This window comes from Pituophis catenifer, unplaced genomic scaffold (assembly GCF_029215685.1).
Source record: "Pituophis catenifer annectens isolate HBS135680 unplaced genomic scaffold, rPitCat1.0.hap2 SCAF_5, whole genome shotgun sequence".
Taxonomy (NCBI): Eukaryota; Metazoa; Chordata; class Lepidosauria; order Squamata; family Colubridae; genus Pituophis; species Pituophis catenifer.
Genome location: NW_027256885.1, coordinates 76,576,395 through 76,592,659, shown reverse-complemented (window position 1 = coordinate 76,592,659; position 16,265 = coordinate 76,576,395). Strand labels below are relative to the sequence as shown.

At 42.7% G+C, this 16,265-nt stretch overlaps 1 protein-coding gene across 1 annotated transcript in view; it reads right to left on the bottom strand.

The window, feature by feature from the left end:
• Window positions 1–16,265, bottom strand: part of LOC139317720 (la-related protein 4B-like) — a 324,479-nt gene that overhangs the window by 203,170 nt on the left and 105,044 nt on the right. Inside the window, exon 2 of the mRNA XM_070944793.1 lies at window positions 2,523–2,648. Within this exon, the coding sequence (XP_070800894.1) occupies window positions 2,523–2,603 (81 nt within the window). The 5' untranslated portion in view covers window positions 2,604–2,648. The remainder of the gene's footprint in view (window positions 1–2,522; window positions 2,649–16,265) is intronic.

Genomic DNA, 16,265 nt, shown 5'->3' with positions numbered 1-16,265 from the left:
AGACCACCCGGGAAAGCCGGGAGGGGGGGTGCACAGCCAAGGAGGGGCTGATGAGACTAATCTTGTTGTGTTTTTCCCTATGGGATAGGTGATGTTGCAGAAGTGAAGGGAGAGGGGCCGGATGTCAGCGTTCCAAATTAGGCTCTCTTCCAGCGCTGACATGAACAAGATGAAGCATAGAGCAGAAGCTTGATTTATTGCTGAGATGAACTTTTACCTAGTTTTTTGAATGTTACAGATAGTGTTTCCTGGGTGACGAGGGTGGGGGCCACATTCCTGTGAAAAGAACGTGCCGGGATGTAGAGATGGATCTGCATGATGGCCAATGGGACATTGGGATTGGAGAGCGGAAGAGGAGGGGGTTGGAAGGAGGGGCCAGTTTGCCTGCAACTTGAATCAGGAATGTCGGATTCTGCTATTCTTAAAATAAAAGTGATTCATTAGAGACTTTGCGCTTGAGAATGAAGTTTATTTAAGATAGCCCCGAAACCTGACATAGTCCTCAATGGAACTGCATCTACATGGAGTGAGGTATGCAGTGGGGTACCCCAGGGCTTTGTTTTAGGCCCAGTACTCTTCAACATATTCATCAATGATTTGGACGAGGGGATAGATGGGGAACTCATCAAATTTGCAGACGACACCAAGCTAGCAGCAATAGCCAACACTCCAGAACAGCCAGCGAAAATTCCCAATCGCCCGGTGCGTTCCCACAGACAGGGCCTCCTCGGGGTGCCGTTGGCCACAGTGTCGGATGGCGACCCCCAGGGGGAAAGCGTTCTCTGTGGGCGCACCCACCCTCTGGAACCAACTTCCTTTGGAGCTCCGGATGGCCCCTGACCTTCGCTCGTTCCATCGCGATTTGAAGACCTGGTTGTTCTGCAGCCTGGACTGATGGGGGGTTTCTTAATGAATTTTAAATTGTTTTAAATTGGAATTTTAATTTTATATTGTCTTTTAATGAGGAACTGTGCATCTTTACCGTTGTGAGCCGCCCTGAGTCCTTGGAGATAGGGCGGCATATAAATTGCATTATAAATAAATAAATAATTGATTTAATTCGATTTTACTTCTGCTCTTAATTTTTGTATTCTATGTGTTTTATTCTGTGCCTGTTCACCGCCCTGAGTCCTTCGGGAGTAGGGCGGTATACAAATTAAATAAAATGAAAATGAAAATTAAATAAATAAATAAAATAAGCTTAAGATACAGAAGGATCTCGACAGACTTGAACATTGGGCGCTATCCAACAAAATGAAATTCAATGGTGAAAAAAAGTAAGGTTCTACATTTAGGCAAGAAAAACAAAATGCAAAGGTACAGTATATGTGGTACCTTGCTCAATAGTGGTGACTGTGAGAGAGATCTTGGAGTCCCAGTGGACAATCATTTAAATATGAGCCAGCAGTGAGCTGCAGCTGCCAAAAAGCCAACACAGTTCTAGGCTGCATAAACAGAGGGATAGAATCAAGATCACGTGAAGTGTTAATACCACTTTATAATGCCTTGGTAAGGCCACACTTGGAATACTGCATTCAGTTTTGGTCGCCATGATGTAAAAAAGATGTTGAGACTCTAGAAAGAGTACAAAGAGCAAAAGGGTTTCCTGCCTAAGCAGGGGGTTGGACTAGAAGACCTCTAAGGTCCCTTCCAACTCTGTTATTCTAAAGGCATGCAATATTGTAAGAATCCCATTTTCATTTTTATATGTTATTTTGTAGAGACTAACTTTCCCAGAAGAACCAATGAGCCATTTATTGCTAGAGAATCTGTCAGGGTAATGATGTTTTAATAGCTGACCAGCTGCCATGATGCTGTAATGCTGTAATACTGTAATGCTGATGCAATGAGAATGAGTCAGCAGGGTTATTTAACTGTTATCACTTTAAGAGGCTGTTTTATAAGAGAGGCCCTGTGAGGGCTCCCCCCCCCCCCCGCAGTGTGTGCTTCAGTGCTATAGTTGATGATTGATTGCCTGACTTTGCCTAGTACGTGTATGTATATATTCCTTGTAGATAATCCACTATTTGAAAGACCAACCTCTGTTTACTGTATTTGCTCCTGGGTTGTCTCAAACTAGTCACACTGTGTGCACTCTGACAGAATCATACTTACAAAAGCTTTTGTTTTGCAATTCTAATATATGGTAACACATTTCTCAATCTAGACTAATAATACCACTGGTCAGGAGTAAGCAGATTTCTGAACCATAACTCCTACTATTCTTGGTCTCTAGCAATGCTTTCAGAGCTGATAGGATTTGAAGTTGAAACTATAAGGACAACCAACTGCTGCCCCTTACTATTGGCAAAATCAATTAGGTAATTTCTTCATTTAAGTTAGTATTAGTCAGCATAACTAAAAAAGTATATTAAAGTGGCATGAGAATACTATTTGCTACAAATGGATTTTGTAAAATTGAATTACAAATTACCAAAGGCAAGCACATACAGCATAATACACAATGCCTAAATTAATTACATTTGCAAACTACAGCTAGTCAAGATGATCTGAATACTTACCAGATGAGAACTGTCCTTAACTTCTTGTACTTGCTGTACCTGCCGTTCAGCCACAACTTTAGTGTCCTGATCAGAAGTCATGAGCTGCCCGCTTTTTGGCTCCCCAAAGAGAAATATATGGATCACCTAAGCTGGGAAAAAAAATCACACAAAAAACCAATAATTTATGTTCCATACAGATGAGAGTAGTAAGCAGCCCCCATAACAATGAATAATTGATATCATACCTAAACGTAGTGTTTTATGAAAAAACATTCAATCCTCTTCTATCTCATTGGTAAACACTTATTTTTCCAATACATAATTTTTAACATGCTGAAAAGTCACTTCATTTAGCACGTTGCATTAATTCAGAGGATGTCAGACATAGCTTGGGCAGGAATTTGCAGGGTTCTCTCTGTCTGTCCAAAGATCTGCTCAACTGTCTTCAGATTCAATCTAGAGCTACTGTTGTGCTTCTAGAGAATATCTCTCTCAATTGTTTTGTTCCATTTTCTGAATTTAGTTGGATTACTTCAGGGGTGAAATGTAAAAATGTTTGCTACCGGTTCTGTGCGCGTGGCTTGATGGGCGTGGCTTGGTGGTCATGTGACCAGGTGGGCATGGACAACTTGACATCACACACTGTTAGAACCAGGAGCTGTACATTTTGAAGCACATTCTGCCCCTTCTGAAGCCCCCAACACTTTGAGTTTCCCTCCGCCACCCAAGCGAACATCGGAGTCTTCTCTTGCTCCGCGCTCTCCATCCCGGAGGGCTGCGCATCCCACCCCCCGCCAATCCTCCATACAAACCAGTGGTGAAATCCAAAAATTCCTTCCTTTTTCTTTCTTTCTTTCTCTCTCTCTTTCCTCCCTCCCTCTCCCCCACTCCCCACCCCCCACACCCAGGGAATAACTAAGGAAATTCGGCCATGTTCTTTCTGTCTCTGGAAAGATACCAAAATAAACCTTGTGTTGCAAAAGGAGTGACTGTTAGGCTGTTACAGCACAGCACCACGAGGTTGCTTCGAGGGGAGCAGAATCTCTCTCTCTCTGTCTCTGTCTCTGTCTCTCTCTCGCTGCCCGACTGCAGCAGGAAACGGCAGGCAGCCGTCTCTGTCTCTCATCTCTCTCTTTCTCTTTCTCCCTCTTTCGTTTGTGTGTGTGTGTGTGTGTGTGTGTGTGTGTGTATGCACGTGCGTGTTCCCTCTTGAACCATTTCCAAAAACAGGCGAGGGTTGGGTTTGTTTGGGTTTTTTTTGCTGATGTTGTTCTTTCTTCTTTGGGTGCTTTTTACCATATGATTTAAATCAAGAGTCATTTCAGGTTCCCAGATAAATGAAGCTCTTTCGTCCCCCTGCTGTGGTTCCCTGTTGGCTGGCTGCCCGCCCCCCTTGCCCTTCCCTCCCCCTCACTCCTCGCCTGTCCTGAGAAGGGCGACAGTGGCAGATGGAGACTCACTCACATCACGTATTCCAGAGTGGAAGCAAAGCGCCCCTCTACTTGCCTCTTTTTCCAGCCCTTGTTGGGAGACCCGCGACTTTTCTCCACACCTAGACACTGGCTGGGCTGCCCGGCTGCAGCCAATGCTCCGCGTCGTAATGGGCTCCAGGAGGAGGAGGGGACACCGTCTCCCCCATTGTGCAGCGTGCTAAGTTTAAGTGCAAAAGCAGCAAGCAGCCACGGAGGCGGTAAAAGGAATATGGGGACTTTCTCCACCCCGAGACACCGGCTGGGGCGCGTCTCCCCATATTCCTCTCCCCGCCTCCGTGGCTGCTTGCTGCTTTTGCACTTAAACGTAGTGCGCTGCACGATGGGGGAGACGGCCACCCCCTCCTTCTCTCCAGAGATCTTTGTAATTCAACCAAAAAAAGGGGAAAGAAATGACATCATTAATATATTATAAATGAGTGCCTGAAGATTGCACAATGCTCTGGTGCAGATCAACAATGAAAAATTCAATAGTTCCCCATTAAAATCTCTACATTATGTTTTCCAACTCTATAGTTTAAAAATAATCTTCATAGCCAATAATTTTGTAATAAATGCTTTGCTGTTAGTTTGGCCTATATAAAATGGATGATTCCTTTAAGAACTAGTCACAAGTAAACCAGGGCCAAAAATGACAGTAACATTTATGACAATTATATATAAAGCAGATCAATGTATGAACACTATTATATATTCTGCTTCCATGACCTACAGCAAATATAGTTTTCTTTTTGGCATGGACCTGTTCTTGCTATTTCTAAGCTGTAAATTATGCAGCAATCTGTTAATATCCAATGAAACAAATATTTTAAAGAAATAAACAGGTTCTCACATGTAATGATTCCATTTACAGTTATTTGAAGACTTCAGAAACTCTTGGCTTAATTCTGAGATTGTTATTCAGTGGACTTTCTCACCATTTTTGTCTGCATTTTTTAGCTTTTTTTTTTTTTTTTTTTGCTGCCGACCCAAGGGTGAAATGTAAAATTTGTTACTACCGGTTCTGTGGGCATGGCTTGGGGGGGGGGGGGGGTAATGTGACTGGGTGGGCGTGGCCAACTTATATATATATATATTTTATTGTTAAGAAATTATAATAATACAGTTTTTGTCCATCCGGTTACATAGTATAGGAAAAGGAAATAAATAAGAATACAGATGTATGTACATATAGATAATCTTTGCTACTCAATTACATAGTATATAAATATGTACTTATACCATTCTTAATGTATATATATATAATGGGTCTTTAAAGGTAAATTAATAAATACATAAGTCATATCTTTTGCTTACCCATGTAACTTTTCCTTACTTCATTTTACTTTCTACAATCTGCGGTACATCTTCTCTTACTATATCATTTAACTATTTCTTGTACTCAATCTGGTCTCTTTCATTTTTTTTTAATTCCATTTTCCTCTTCTCTAACCACCCGTACCACTTGTCCCACACGCTATAATAATCAGTATCTTCTCTGTCATTGATTTCCAACGTTAACTTATTCATCTCGGCACATTCCATTATTTTACCGATTACTTGTTCCTTAGTTGGTATTTTTTTCTCTTTCCATTGTTGAGCAAAAGAGATTCTTGCTGCTGTTGTTATATGCACTGATAGGTATTTCTTCTTTTTTGCCATTTCCGTCTTCAGAATTCCCAGGAGGAATATTTTAGGATCTAATTCAAAAGTTTCACCTATTATTTCTGAAAGCCAATTGCCAATCATCTTCCAATATTTTTTTGCTTGAGGGCAGGTCCACCAGCAATGGTAAAAAGTGCCTTGCTGATGCCCGCACTTCCAACACTTTGGACTTAGGTTGGGATAAATTTTGGCAATCCTAGCTGGTGCTAGGTGCCACCTGTAGATCATCTTATACTGGTTCTCCTTGTAGGTGGTTGCCTTAGTGAGTCTTACATTGTTATTCCATATTTGGTCCCATTCTTCCAAATTTATATTTTTCCCAATATTTTTGGCCCATGCTAACATTGGGTCTTTAACCACCTCCTCCATCAGGTCATATTCTACCAAATAATTATACAATTTAGCCAGTAATTTATTGTCCGTGCTCATCCAAATCTTATCAAATTCTTTGCTACCCGTTTCTATACCGTATTGTTCTTTATCTTTTTTGTACCTTGATTTTATCTGTGCGTATGTCCACCATTCTATGTGAGTGCCTTGTTCTTTTAACTGTTCTATTGTTTTAAGATTTCCTGCCTCGTCTAATATTTCTTTATATTTCACCATTTTACCAAGTTCCAGAACGTTTGGGTATATTATCGCCTCCATAGTTGAGAGCCAACTGGGGATTTTGGTATAGTGTTTTAGTCTTATTTCTTCCCAGGTTAGCTTCAATATATCCCTCAATTTGTGTTTATTAAAGTGTGTTTTTGTTTTTTTCCCTGTTTCCCATAGGAAGGCATGCCAGCCTTTCTGAAGATCATGCCCTACTAATGTTAGAATTCTTTTATTCGCCAAGGTCGCCCAATCTTTTAGCCAAACTAGGATTGCTGCTTTATGATAAGTTTCCCAAATAGGTAGTCCAAGCCCTCCTCTATCTTTTTTAACTTGTAAACTCCTAATTACTATTCTTGGCTTTTTTCCTCCCCAGATAAATTTCCTAATGATAGCATTAAATTCTCTAAAAAAAAATTTATCTAATTTAATTGGCGCCGTTTGAAACAGATACAACAATTTAGGTAAGACACTCATTTTAATTGTCACTATCCTCCCTAAGAAGGAAATCTGGAGTTTCCCCCACTTCTCTAAGTCTTGTTTTATGCTTTGTACCAAAGGGACATAATTGTCCTCTTTGAGGGCCGAATATTTTGTTGAGATCCACACTCCCAGGTATTTAACTTTCTTCGCAATTTGTATTCCCATGGATTCCTCCAGGGCTTCTTTCTGATTTTTCGTCATATTTTTGGTGAGCATTTTGGTTTTAGATTTGTTTAATTTGAGCCCCGCTACTTCTCCATACTTGTCAAGTGTTTCCAATATTTGTAAGCCTGTTTCCACCGGTTCTTCCATGATTAAAACAACATCATCCGCGAACGCTTGGACTTTATATATTTCCTTCCTGATTTTGAGCCCTTTAATTTGGTCACTCTCTCTAATCTTCTTTAATAACACTTCTAGTGCCAATATATACAAAAGTGGTGACATTGGGCATCCCTGTCTCACTCCTTTACTGATCTGAAATGTTTTAGTGAGTTTGCCATTTACTAAGATGTTAGCCCTTTGCTTCTTGTAAATCGTGTTTATTGTGTTTGCAAAATTTTGTCCAAATCCCATTATATTAATTTGTTGCTTTATAAACTCCCAATTCAAATTGTCGAAGGCCTTCTGGGCGTCTAAAAAAACTAATGCCACCTCTTTGTCCGGGTGTTCCTCATAATATTCTATCACATCCAAAATCGTCCTTGTGTTATTCCTAATTTGCCTCCCTGGGAGGAATCCATTCTGGTCACTATGTATTATCTTACTGAGGATTCTTTTTAATCTTTCCGCTAATATGCTCATGTATATTTTATAATCAATATTGAGAAGAGAGATTGGCCTATAATTCTGTTTCAATTTGGTGTCCGTTCCTTCTTTTGGTAGGAGTGTAATATAAGTCTCTCTCCAAGATTCTGGTATTTTATTTTTCAGTAGGGCCTCATTAAAAATTTCAAGCATTTTTGGAAGTAGAATGTCTTCTAATTCTAAGTTTTTATATAATTCCCCTGGGAATCCATCCGGGCCCGGAGATTTATTCTTTTTCAGTTTGGCAATTGCTGTCTTTAACTCTGTTAATGTAATCTCTTTATTCAACATCTCTTTTTCCTCCTCTCCGATCTGTGGCATTCCCTCCTCCAATAGATATTGTTTTACTTTCTCTTTGGGAATATCTTCTTCTTTATATAAAGACACATAGTATTTGCGTGCTATTTCCAGTTTTTCTTCCTCCTTGGTTACAATATGGCCTTCCGGGTCCTCTAATTGGAAAATAATTCCTTTCTCTCTCTCTTTTTTAATTCTATAGGACAACCACCTGCCTGGCTTATTGGCGTTCTCAAAATAATATTGTTTTGTTCTCTTAATTTCATATGCTAATTTTTCTTGATCCATTATATTTAATTTATGACGAATGGTCATCCAATTTTCTTTTATTGTTTCATTATCAGGGTTTTGTTGTGCCTCTTTCTCTGCCTTTGCCAGTTCTTCTAGCAATGTTCTTTGAGCTTCTCTCCTCTCTTTGTTTCTGTATGCTCCGTATGCTATCATTAGGCCTCTTAAATAGGCCTTCATCGTATCCCAGATTATTCCCCGGTCCATTGGTTCTTTTTCATTTTCTTCAAAAAAGTTTGTTAGCTCCCCTCTAACTTTATCAATATTTTTTTTGTCTCGTAGGAATTGTGTGTTCATTCTCCATCTCGTATTCTTTCTCTTGTATCTACTCTTCCATCTGATTTCCAGTGGGTTATGGTCTGCCCAGGTGTTGGGTAAGATCTCTGCTGATACAATGTCCATTCCCGTATTCCTGCTCACCCACATCATATCTATTCTAGACCATGATTTATTAGGATTAGAATAGAAAGTGTACTGTCTTTTATTTGGGTGTAATGTTCGCCAAATGTCTACGAGATTTAGTTCATCCACTAAGTCGAAGAAGGTTTTTGGTAGATTTTTCCTTTTTTTCTTTTGGCCTCTGGGTCTTTTATGATCTTTATTCGCGTCTACCACTCCGTTGAAGTCCCCAATGATGCAAATATTATTATTATCCATTCTTCTTATTATTTTTCGCATTTTATTATAAAACTTTCAAATTTTTGTTTGGAGCGTAGATCGCTGCTATTAATATTGAAGAGTTGCCTCTCTGAATTTCAACTATTAGTAGTCTACCTTTTGGATCTGCATATTTCAATTCTGTTTTTATCTCTTTTTTGATATATAGTGCTACCTCTCTCTTCTTCTTCATGGCTAAGGAGGTATAAAGATTCCCCAATTTTTTATATTCCAAATATTTTTTGTCTTCTTGTTTAATATGTACCTCCTGGAGACAGACTATGTCTACATTTTGTGTGACTAATTTGCTAAAGAAAGTTTTTCCTTTTTTATAATCATTAAGTCCATTTACATTGATCGATAGGATTTTCCAATCATCCATCCTTTTTGCCTTGTGTTGTTTTACTTGAATTTAAGGTTGGTGTTTGCTCGGACCGCTCTTTGTGGTCTTTGTTTCTTCCCTGCTTTTCTACTTTCTTTCTCTTCCTTCTCTTTCTCCTCTAAACTCTCTTTCCCCTCCGGGGTCCCTTCTTTGGATCTTCTTTGGGTGAGTTCCTCTTCTGTGGTAGCTGCTTCCAATTCCTCTTTGCTACTCTGTTCATCTTCTAACCCTCTCAGTTGGTCAAGGAATTCTTGAGCCTCCACCAGGCTATTTTAATTTTCCTCCCTTGCCATGTAACCAGCATACCCTCTGGCAAGGTCCATCTGAAGAGTATATTCCTTTTATTCAGCTGTATGGCGAGGAATCTATAGTCTCTTCGTTGTTCTCTCACCCTCCTCGGCACTTGCTTCAAGACAACCACCTCCCTTTCCTTATAGTTGATTGGTTCTTCCTTTACCATTTTTATAAAAGATGTCCTTAACTTTCTTCCGTGCAAATCTTATGTGTACCTCTCTAGGTAGTTTATTCCGTCTAGCGTAGTTTGTCTGTACCCTGTACACCTCGTCCAGTTCTTTTATTATGTCGTCTACATCTTGTTGAAGAACCTCCGCTATTTATTCTGCCATTACTTGGCCCAGGTTTTCGTCCTTATCTTCTGCAATATTTTGGAAACGCAGATAGAAAGAAGCTCTATCCATTTCCAGCTGCGTAATCGAATCTTCCAGATCCCTGTTCTGGGCCATTAATTTTTGATCTACTGTCTCTAGGTTCTTCTCTTGTTGTTCAATCTTAGATTCCATTTTTTGTATTCTCTGTTCGTTCTTTTGTATAGCTTGTTGTATGTCACTCATTTTCTGGTCAATGCCTTGGATGTCTGTTTTCAATTCTTGGTGATTGCTAGACATCTTCTCTTGTATTAAGAGCATTGTCTCTTGAATCGTTGCTAATGACGACTGCATCGCTTGCATTGTTGGAATCACTGATGATTTCTCGATTTTTGATAGCCCTTCTATCGACTTTTGGGTTGCAGGGGACGACATTGTAATTGTGGGGTTTGAGAAGCTGGAGGTTACTTTCTTTCCTGTTTTTGCTACAGTGGACGCAAGACTTGTCATCTCCCTCAGCACTTTCGCCTGTTCTCTGACTATCTTTTCTATGTTCCTCCAAATAATCATCCACTAATTGTCTTTCCCTTTACTTAGATTAACAGGACTAGGAATTATTTTAAAAATATTCCCAATTTACAGGACAAATATTAAATGGCACAATCAATCAGTTTCTCCACTGTGCTACCTACTAATTAGCTTTGGTAGCTAGTCAATATTTAAAGACAATATTTCTTATTTAGCTTAAATCCTAATTAACAATTAATTAAGTTCTCAATTTATAAAAAAGTTCTCAGTACATATATATATAGTCAGCAGGAGGCCAGTAAGTTAATGCTCAATAGCCAATCAGTAAACAATTAATTAATTAATATTATAAGATAAATCACTGTTTAAAAAAATTAATCCTTAATAATATTAGGCAATATAGTCAATCTATGCACATAACAAGCAAAAAAAAAAAGAAGGTAAACAAGAAAAGAGAGTAAATCCTAATATGACTATGCAGATATATAACCTTATAATATACTAGTTATTTAATGCAATAAGAGTTGTATTCAACTTTGTAAATATATTAATTAGCTACGTTATATTGATACTTTTAATACTTTAAATATATAAATACTTTAAATACTTTAAATACTTATATAAATACTTTAAATACTTTAAATGTATAAAGAAAAGAAAATAGATATAAATATATTGTAGATTTAGACTAATTTTAAACTAATAATAGTCTATGTAGGTACAAATTTTTATTCAGTTCTTCTTAGTCCCTTCAGAAACCACACTTATTAAAGTCTGTGCAGGAAAGTATAATAGTTTGGTATCACCCGTTTTGTTTCTCAATTCTTCAGAGTCTTATGAAAATGAGATTAATTATTCCGTTTGTCTCTTCCTGGTGCTCCTTCTTTCCTCTCTAGCTCTTCGTTGTTCTTCTCGTTGGTATCAAGTATGGTTGCACTTCCAGTCCTAATTTCCAGTCGTTCTCCTTTCCAATCAGCAGAATCTCTTCCCTACGCCTTCAGAGCTCTCTTGATCGATCCATACAGCAAGTTACATCCAAATCAGGTAGTGCCGCTGTTCCATTTGCCAATGTCTCCTTCTTGTTTCTTGCCGGCCTGTCTGCGATCCTTTCAACTGTCAAATCCTCCTCTTTCTTTCAGTCGCCGCTTTTTCCTCCTATGAGACCTTTCGATCCGACCCAGCTGGCGAAGCTCTTGCCGATCTCAGGCGTGCTCTAGAAGAAGTGGTTACGAGTGCACTCCGCCTCTCTTTCCCGGAATTCTTGCTTCCCGTCTCGTTAGCTATCGTGGCTTCGGGTCTGCCATTAACAGGCAGACGCGCCTCGTTGGTTTGACAGTGGATATCGGTCCCGCCGGGTGGGTTTGCGCTCCACCACTCGACTCACCGAAGCCCCACTATTGTCCGCGAAGCCCTCCAGGCTTCCACGCCTCGAAGGGTCCCCAAAACGTAGTGTTAAGTGGCAGTGGGAAGGAGCGATCGCTCTTACCACGCCATGTCGCCACAAGTCACCAACTGGAAGTCCGGCCAACTTTTTTTTTTTTAACTTTTCAAAGCATTTTTTCTGCAAATGCAAAAAAATGCTTTGAAAAGCCTCTGCTGATCAGGAACACAGCTGGGATCATCAGAGCCTTTTCAAAGCATTTTTTTAACCACCTCTTCCTGGGAAGAGGTTGCAGAAAAAAAATGCTTTGAAAAGCCTCTGAGATCCCAGCTGAGCCGCGCGATCATCAGAGGCTTTTGTTTTTACTTTTAAAAGCATTTTTTCGGCGGAAGAAGTTGTAGAAAAAATGCTTTTAAAAGTAAAAAAAAAAGTCTCTGATTTATTTATTTATTTATTTTTAAATTTATATACCGCCCTTCTCCCTGAGGACTCAGGGCGGTGTACAGCCCGATTTAAAAAACATGAAATACAAATATTAAAAACAATTAAAATATATATAAATTTGGCCCAAAATTAAAAATACAAACCAATTAAAACATTTAAAATTTCTTCTTAAACCAGCCCAGCTTGCTGGAAAAAGTGGGTTTTAAGGGCACGGCGGAAGGCACTAAGGTCTTGGATTCTCCTTATCTCTGGGGGCAACTGATTCCAGAGGGTAGTTGCCCCCACAGAGAAGGCCCTCCCCCTGGGAGTCACCAGCCTACATTGATTGGCTGATGGCACCCTGAGGAGGCCCTCTCTGTGGGAGCGCACGGGACGATGGGAGGTCGTCGGTAGCAGCAGGCGGTCTCGAAGATAGCCAACACCTTGAAGCGCACCCGGAAGACCACTGGGAGCCAGTGCAGCTCGCGCAGGAGAGGTGTTACATGGGAGCGCCATGCTGCTCCCATCACTACCCGCACTGCTGCATTCTGGACCACTTGGAGCCTCCGGGTGCTCTTCAAGGGGAGCCCCATGTAGAGAGCGTTGCAGTAGTCAAGGCGAGAGGTGACGAGGGCATGAGTGACTGTGCACAGGGAATCCCGATCAAGAAAGGGCCGCAACTGGCGAATCAGGCGAACCTGACAAAAGGTCCCCCTAGTTACAGCTGTCAGATGTTCCTCCAAGGACAGCTGCATATCCAGAAGGACTCCCAGATTGCGAGCCCTTTCTGTGGGGGCCAAAGACTCACCCCCAATAGTCAGTGATGGAGTCAACTGACTATATCGGGATGCCGGGAGCCACAGCCACTCAGTCTTGGAAGGGTTGAGCTTGAGCCTGTTCCTCCCCATCCAGATCTGCACGGCCTCCAGGCACTGGGACATCACTTCAAGGGCATCGTTGGGGTGGCCTGGGGTGGAGATGTACAGCTGGGTGTCATCAGCGTACTGGTGGTATCTCACCCCGAAGCCACGGATGATCTCGGCCAGCGGCTTTACATAAATGTTGAACAGAAGGGGCGAGAGGACCGATCCCTGCGGCACTCCACAGATGAGAGGCCTCGAGGTCGACCTCTGCCCCCCTGCCAACACAAACTGTGACCGGTCGGAGAGAAAGGAGGAGAACCACCGCAACACGGTGCCTCCCACCCCCAACTCTTCCAGCCGGTGCAGCATGATACCATGGTCAATGGTATCAAAAGCCGCTGAGAGATCTAACAGGACCAGAACAGAGGAGCAGCCCCTGTCCCGAGCCCTCCAGAGATCATCAACCAACGCGACCAATGCCGTTTCCGTGCTGTGCCCAGACCTGAAACCCGACTGGAACGGATCTAGATAAGATGTTTCCTCCAGGAATTGTGGGAACTGTTGCGCGACCACACTCTCAACAACTTTCGCCATGAAGCGAAGGTTGGAGACAGGACGGTAGTTGGCCAATATTGCCGGATCCAGGGACGGCTTCTTGAGGAGAGGCCTCACCACCGCCTCTTTCAAGGCAGCGGGGAAGTGGCCCTCACTCAGCGAAGCGTTGATAACACCCTGGAGCCAGCCTCGTGTAACCTCCCGGGAAGCCAGTACCAACCAGGAGGGACACGGGTCCAGTAAACACTAAGTCTCCCCAAAATCCTGTCCACATCATCGGGAGTCACAGCGTCAAACTCCTCCCAAATAACATTCTCAAGACTATTCCTCGTCACTCTGCCCTGATCTACCCAGTCAGAGTCCAAATCCCCCCGGATCTGAGCGATTTTGTCATACAGGTATTGTCCAAAATCCTCCGCCCTGCCTTCCAAGGGATCCTCCCGCACTCCTGGATGGAGCAGGGAGCGGGAGCTGATGATTGTGCGGCTCAGCTGGGCATGGGGGGGGCAGAGATTTTTGCTACCAGTTCTCCGAACCACCCGCCGCCATCGCTACCGGATCGGGCAATCCGGTCCGAACCGGGAACATTTCACCCCTGTGCGGGCCCCTACAGGAGCTCCTCCTTAACAGACAACGAAGAGAAAAATAAACGAAGTGACGTTGTCATTCCATATGTTGCATGAAAATCAGAAAAGCTCAAGAGGATCTTTAGCCAACATAACATACACACATACTTCAAACCCAAGAATACACTAAGGCAGAAGCTTGTCTACCCCAAGGATAAAACACCCAGACGCAAACTGAACAACGTGGTATATGCAGTACAATGCAGTGAGCCATTTGCAGATCTGTACATTAGGGAAACAAAACAACCACTTCATAAACGCATGGCACAACACAGGAGAACAAACCCATCAGGACTAGATTCAGCAGTCCATCTGCATTTCAAAGACAAAAGCCACTCTTTTGAAGACAGCAAAGTCCACATTTTGGACAGAGAGGACCGCTGGTTTGAAAGAGGGGTCAAACAAGACCAAGTACAGTGGTCTAAAGCACCCTGTTATTAAGACCAGCTGCCTGCAATTACTGCAGGTTCGAATCTCGCCAGGCTCAAGGTTGACTCAGCCTTCCGTCCTTTCTAAGGTAGGTAAATTGAGGACCCACTTGTGGGGGCAATAAGATGACTTTGTATAAATATACAAAAGGATGAAGGCTATTGCTTAGCGCATTGTAAGCCGCCCTGAGTCTCCGGAGAAGGGCAGCATATAAATCAAATTTAAAAAAAAACAAAAAACAGGCCATCTATGTCAAAATTGAACAGCCCTCTCTCAACAGAGGAGGGGAATACAACATCATCTATCTCCAGTCTACCACACAGTCCTTTCAACAGTTCCAAGAAGGTGCCACACAAATTTGCACCACTCAGATGACCCTGATGACACAGATAAACCTCCAGGTGACCCTAACGGACTCTCCAAAAGAATGCAAATGACCAGATGTCTGCAAGGAGTATAAAGCCTTCCATTCCCCACCATCCAGTCAGAGCTGAAGAACCTTCTTGGATGAGAAGCAAAACGTATTCAAAGAAAAAACAAAGTCCAGTTGCCTTTTGAAAAAGCACCTTTGGGACATGTTGAATATGTCATTGCTAATCTGCACCAGAGCATTGTGCAGTCTTCAGGCACTCATTTATAATATATTAATGATATCATTTCTTTTTCTTGGTTGAATTACAAAGATCTCTGGAGAGAAGGAGGGGGTGGCAGGGGAGCTGCTTGAGGGAAGGCTGTCCCAACAAGCCAGCATCCTTACCACGTACGCTTAGAAATGGGGATGCCCTTTCGAGAATGTCCAGCCTCCCTCATGCAGGACTGGGGAGCGCTGCTCCCCTAACTCCTCTTCTTGCTCTCCAGAGATCTATCAAGGCACAAGTTGGACTCCGCACCTCCATATGCAGCAGTGTCGCCCTCCACCTCCTGCTTTGCCAGCCTCCCCCACGCAGTTCCCCTGCCACCCCCTCCTTCTCTGTCCAGAGATCTGTCAAGGCAGAAGTTGGACTCGGAGGAAACTGCTTCCTGCAAAGTTTCTCCTCTGTGCTTCCACATGCAGCAGCATCATCGTCCGCCTCCTGCTTTGCTGGGAGGGGGCACTGGACAGGGAAACACCAATGCTCGGATATCTGGGATTGGGAGAATGTCTCCTCTGGTGTGGTGCTCGCAGCACATGCACACACACACACACCATTCCAAGCTTGCAGACTTTTATCCACATGTAAACTGGCAAGCTGCCAATCATCCCTGGGCTTGGGGAGAAGGACCTCTCCTTCCTCTGTGGATAAAAGTCCCCAAACCTGGAATGCGGTGTGTATGTGTGCGCATGCGCATGGCTGCCGGCAGTTTGGGGAGACAAGAAGCTTGTGGGGCACCACATCAATTTAGCCAGTGTGACTTCTTCCATGCCAACCCAGCTGTCCTGAGTCAGCAGGGGTGAGCTGGTTGTACCTACCTGGCCACGCCTACCCAGCCATGCCCACCTGGCTGTACCGAGTCAGCTGTGCCAAGTGAGTGGCGTTGAGTTGGTCACACCCACCCGACCACTGTGAGTTGTCATAGACCCGGAAGAATGAGAGGACTGTTTTGAAGAGGGGGTGATTTTGGAGAGAGACTGGCTAAGCCCTACATGGCTTAGGCCCGGGGTACTTGCAGGACCATCTTCTGCCTTCCTCCCACCGTCCCGTGCGCTCCCACAGAGCAGGCCTCCTCAG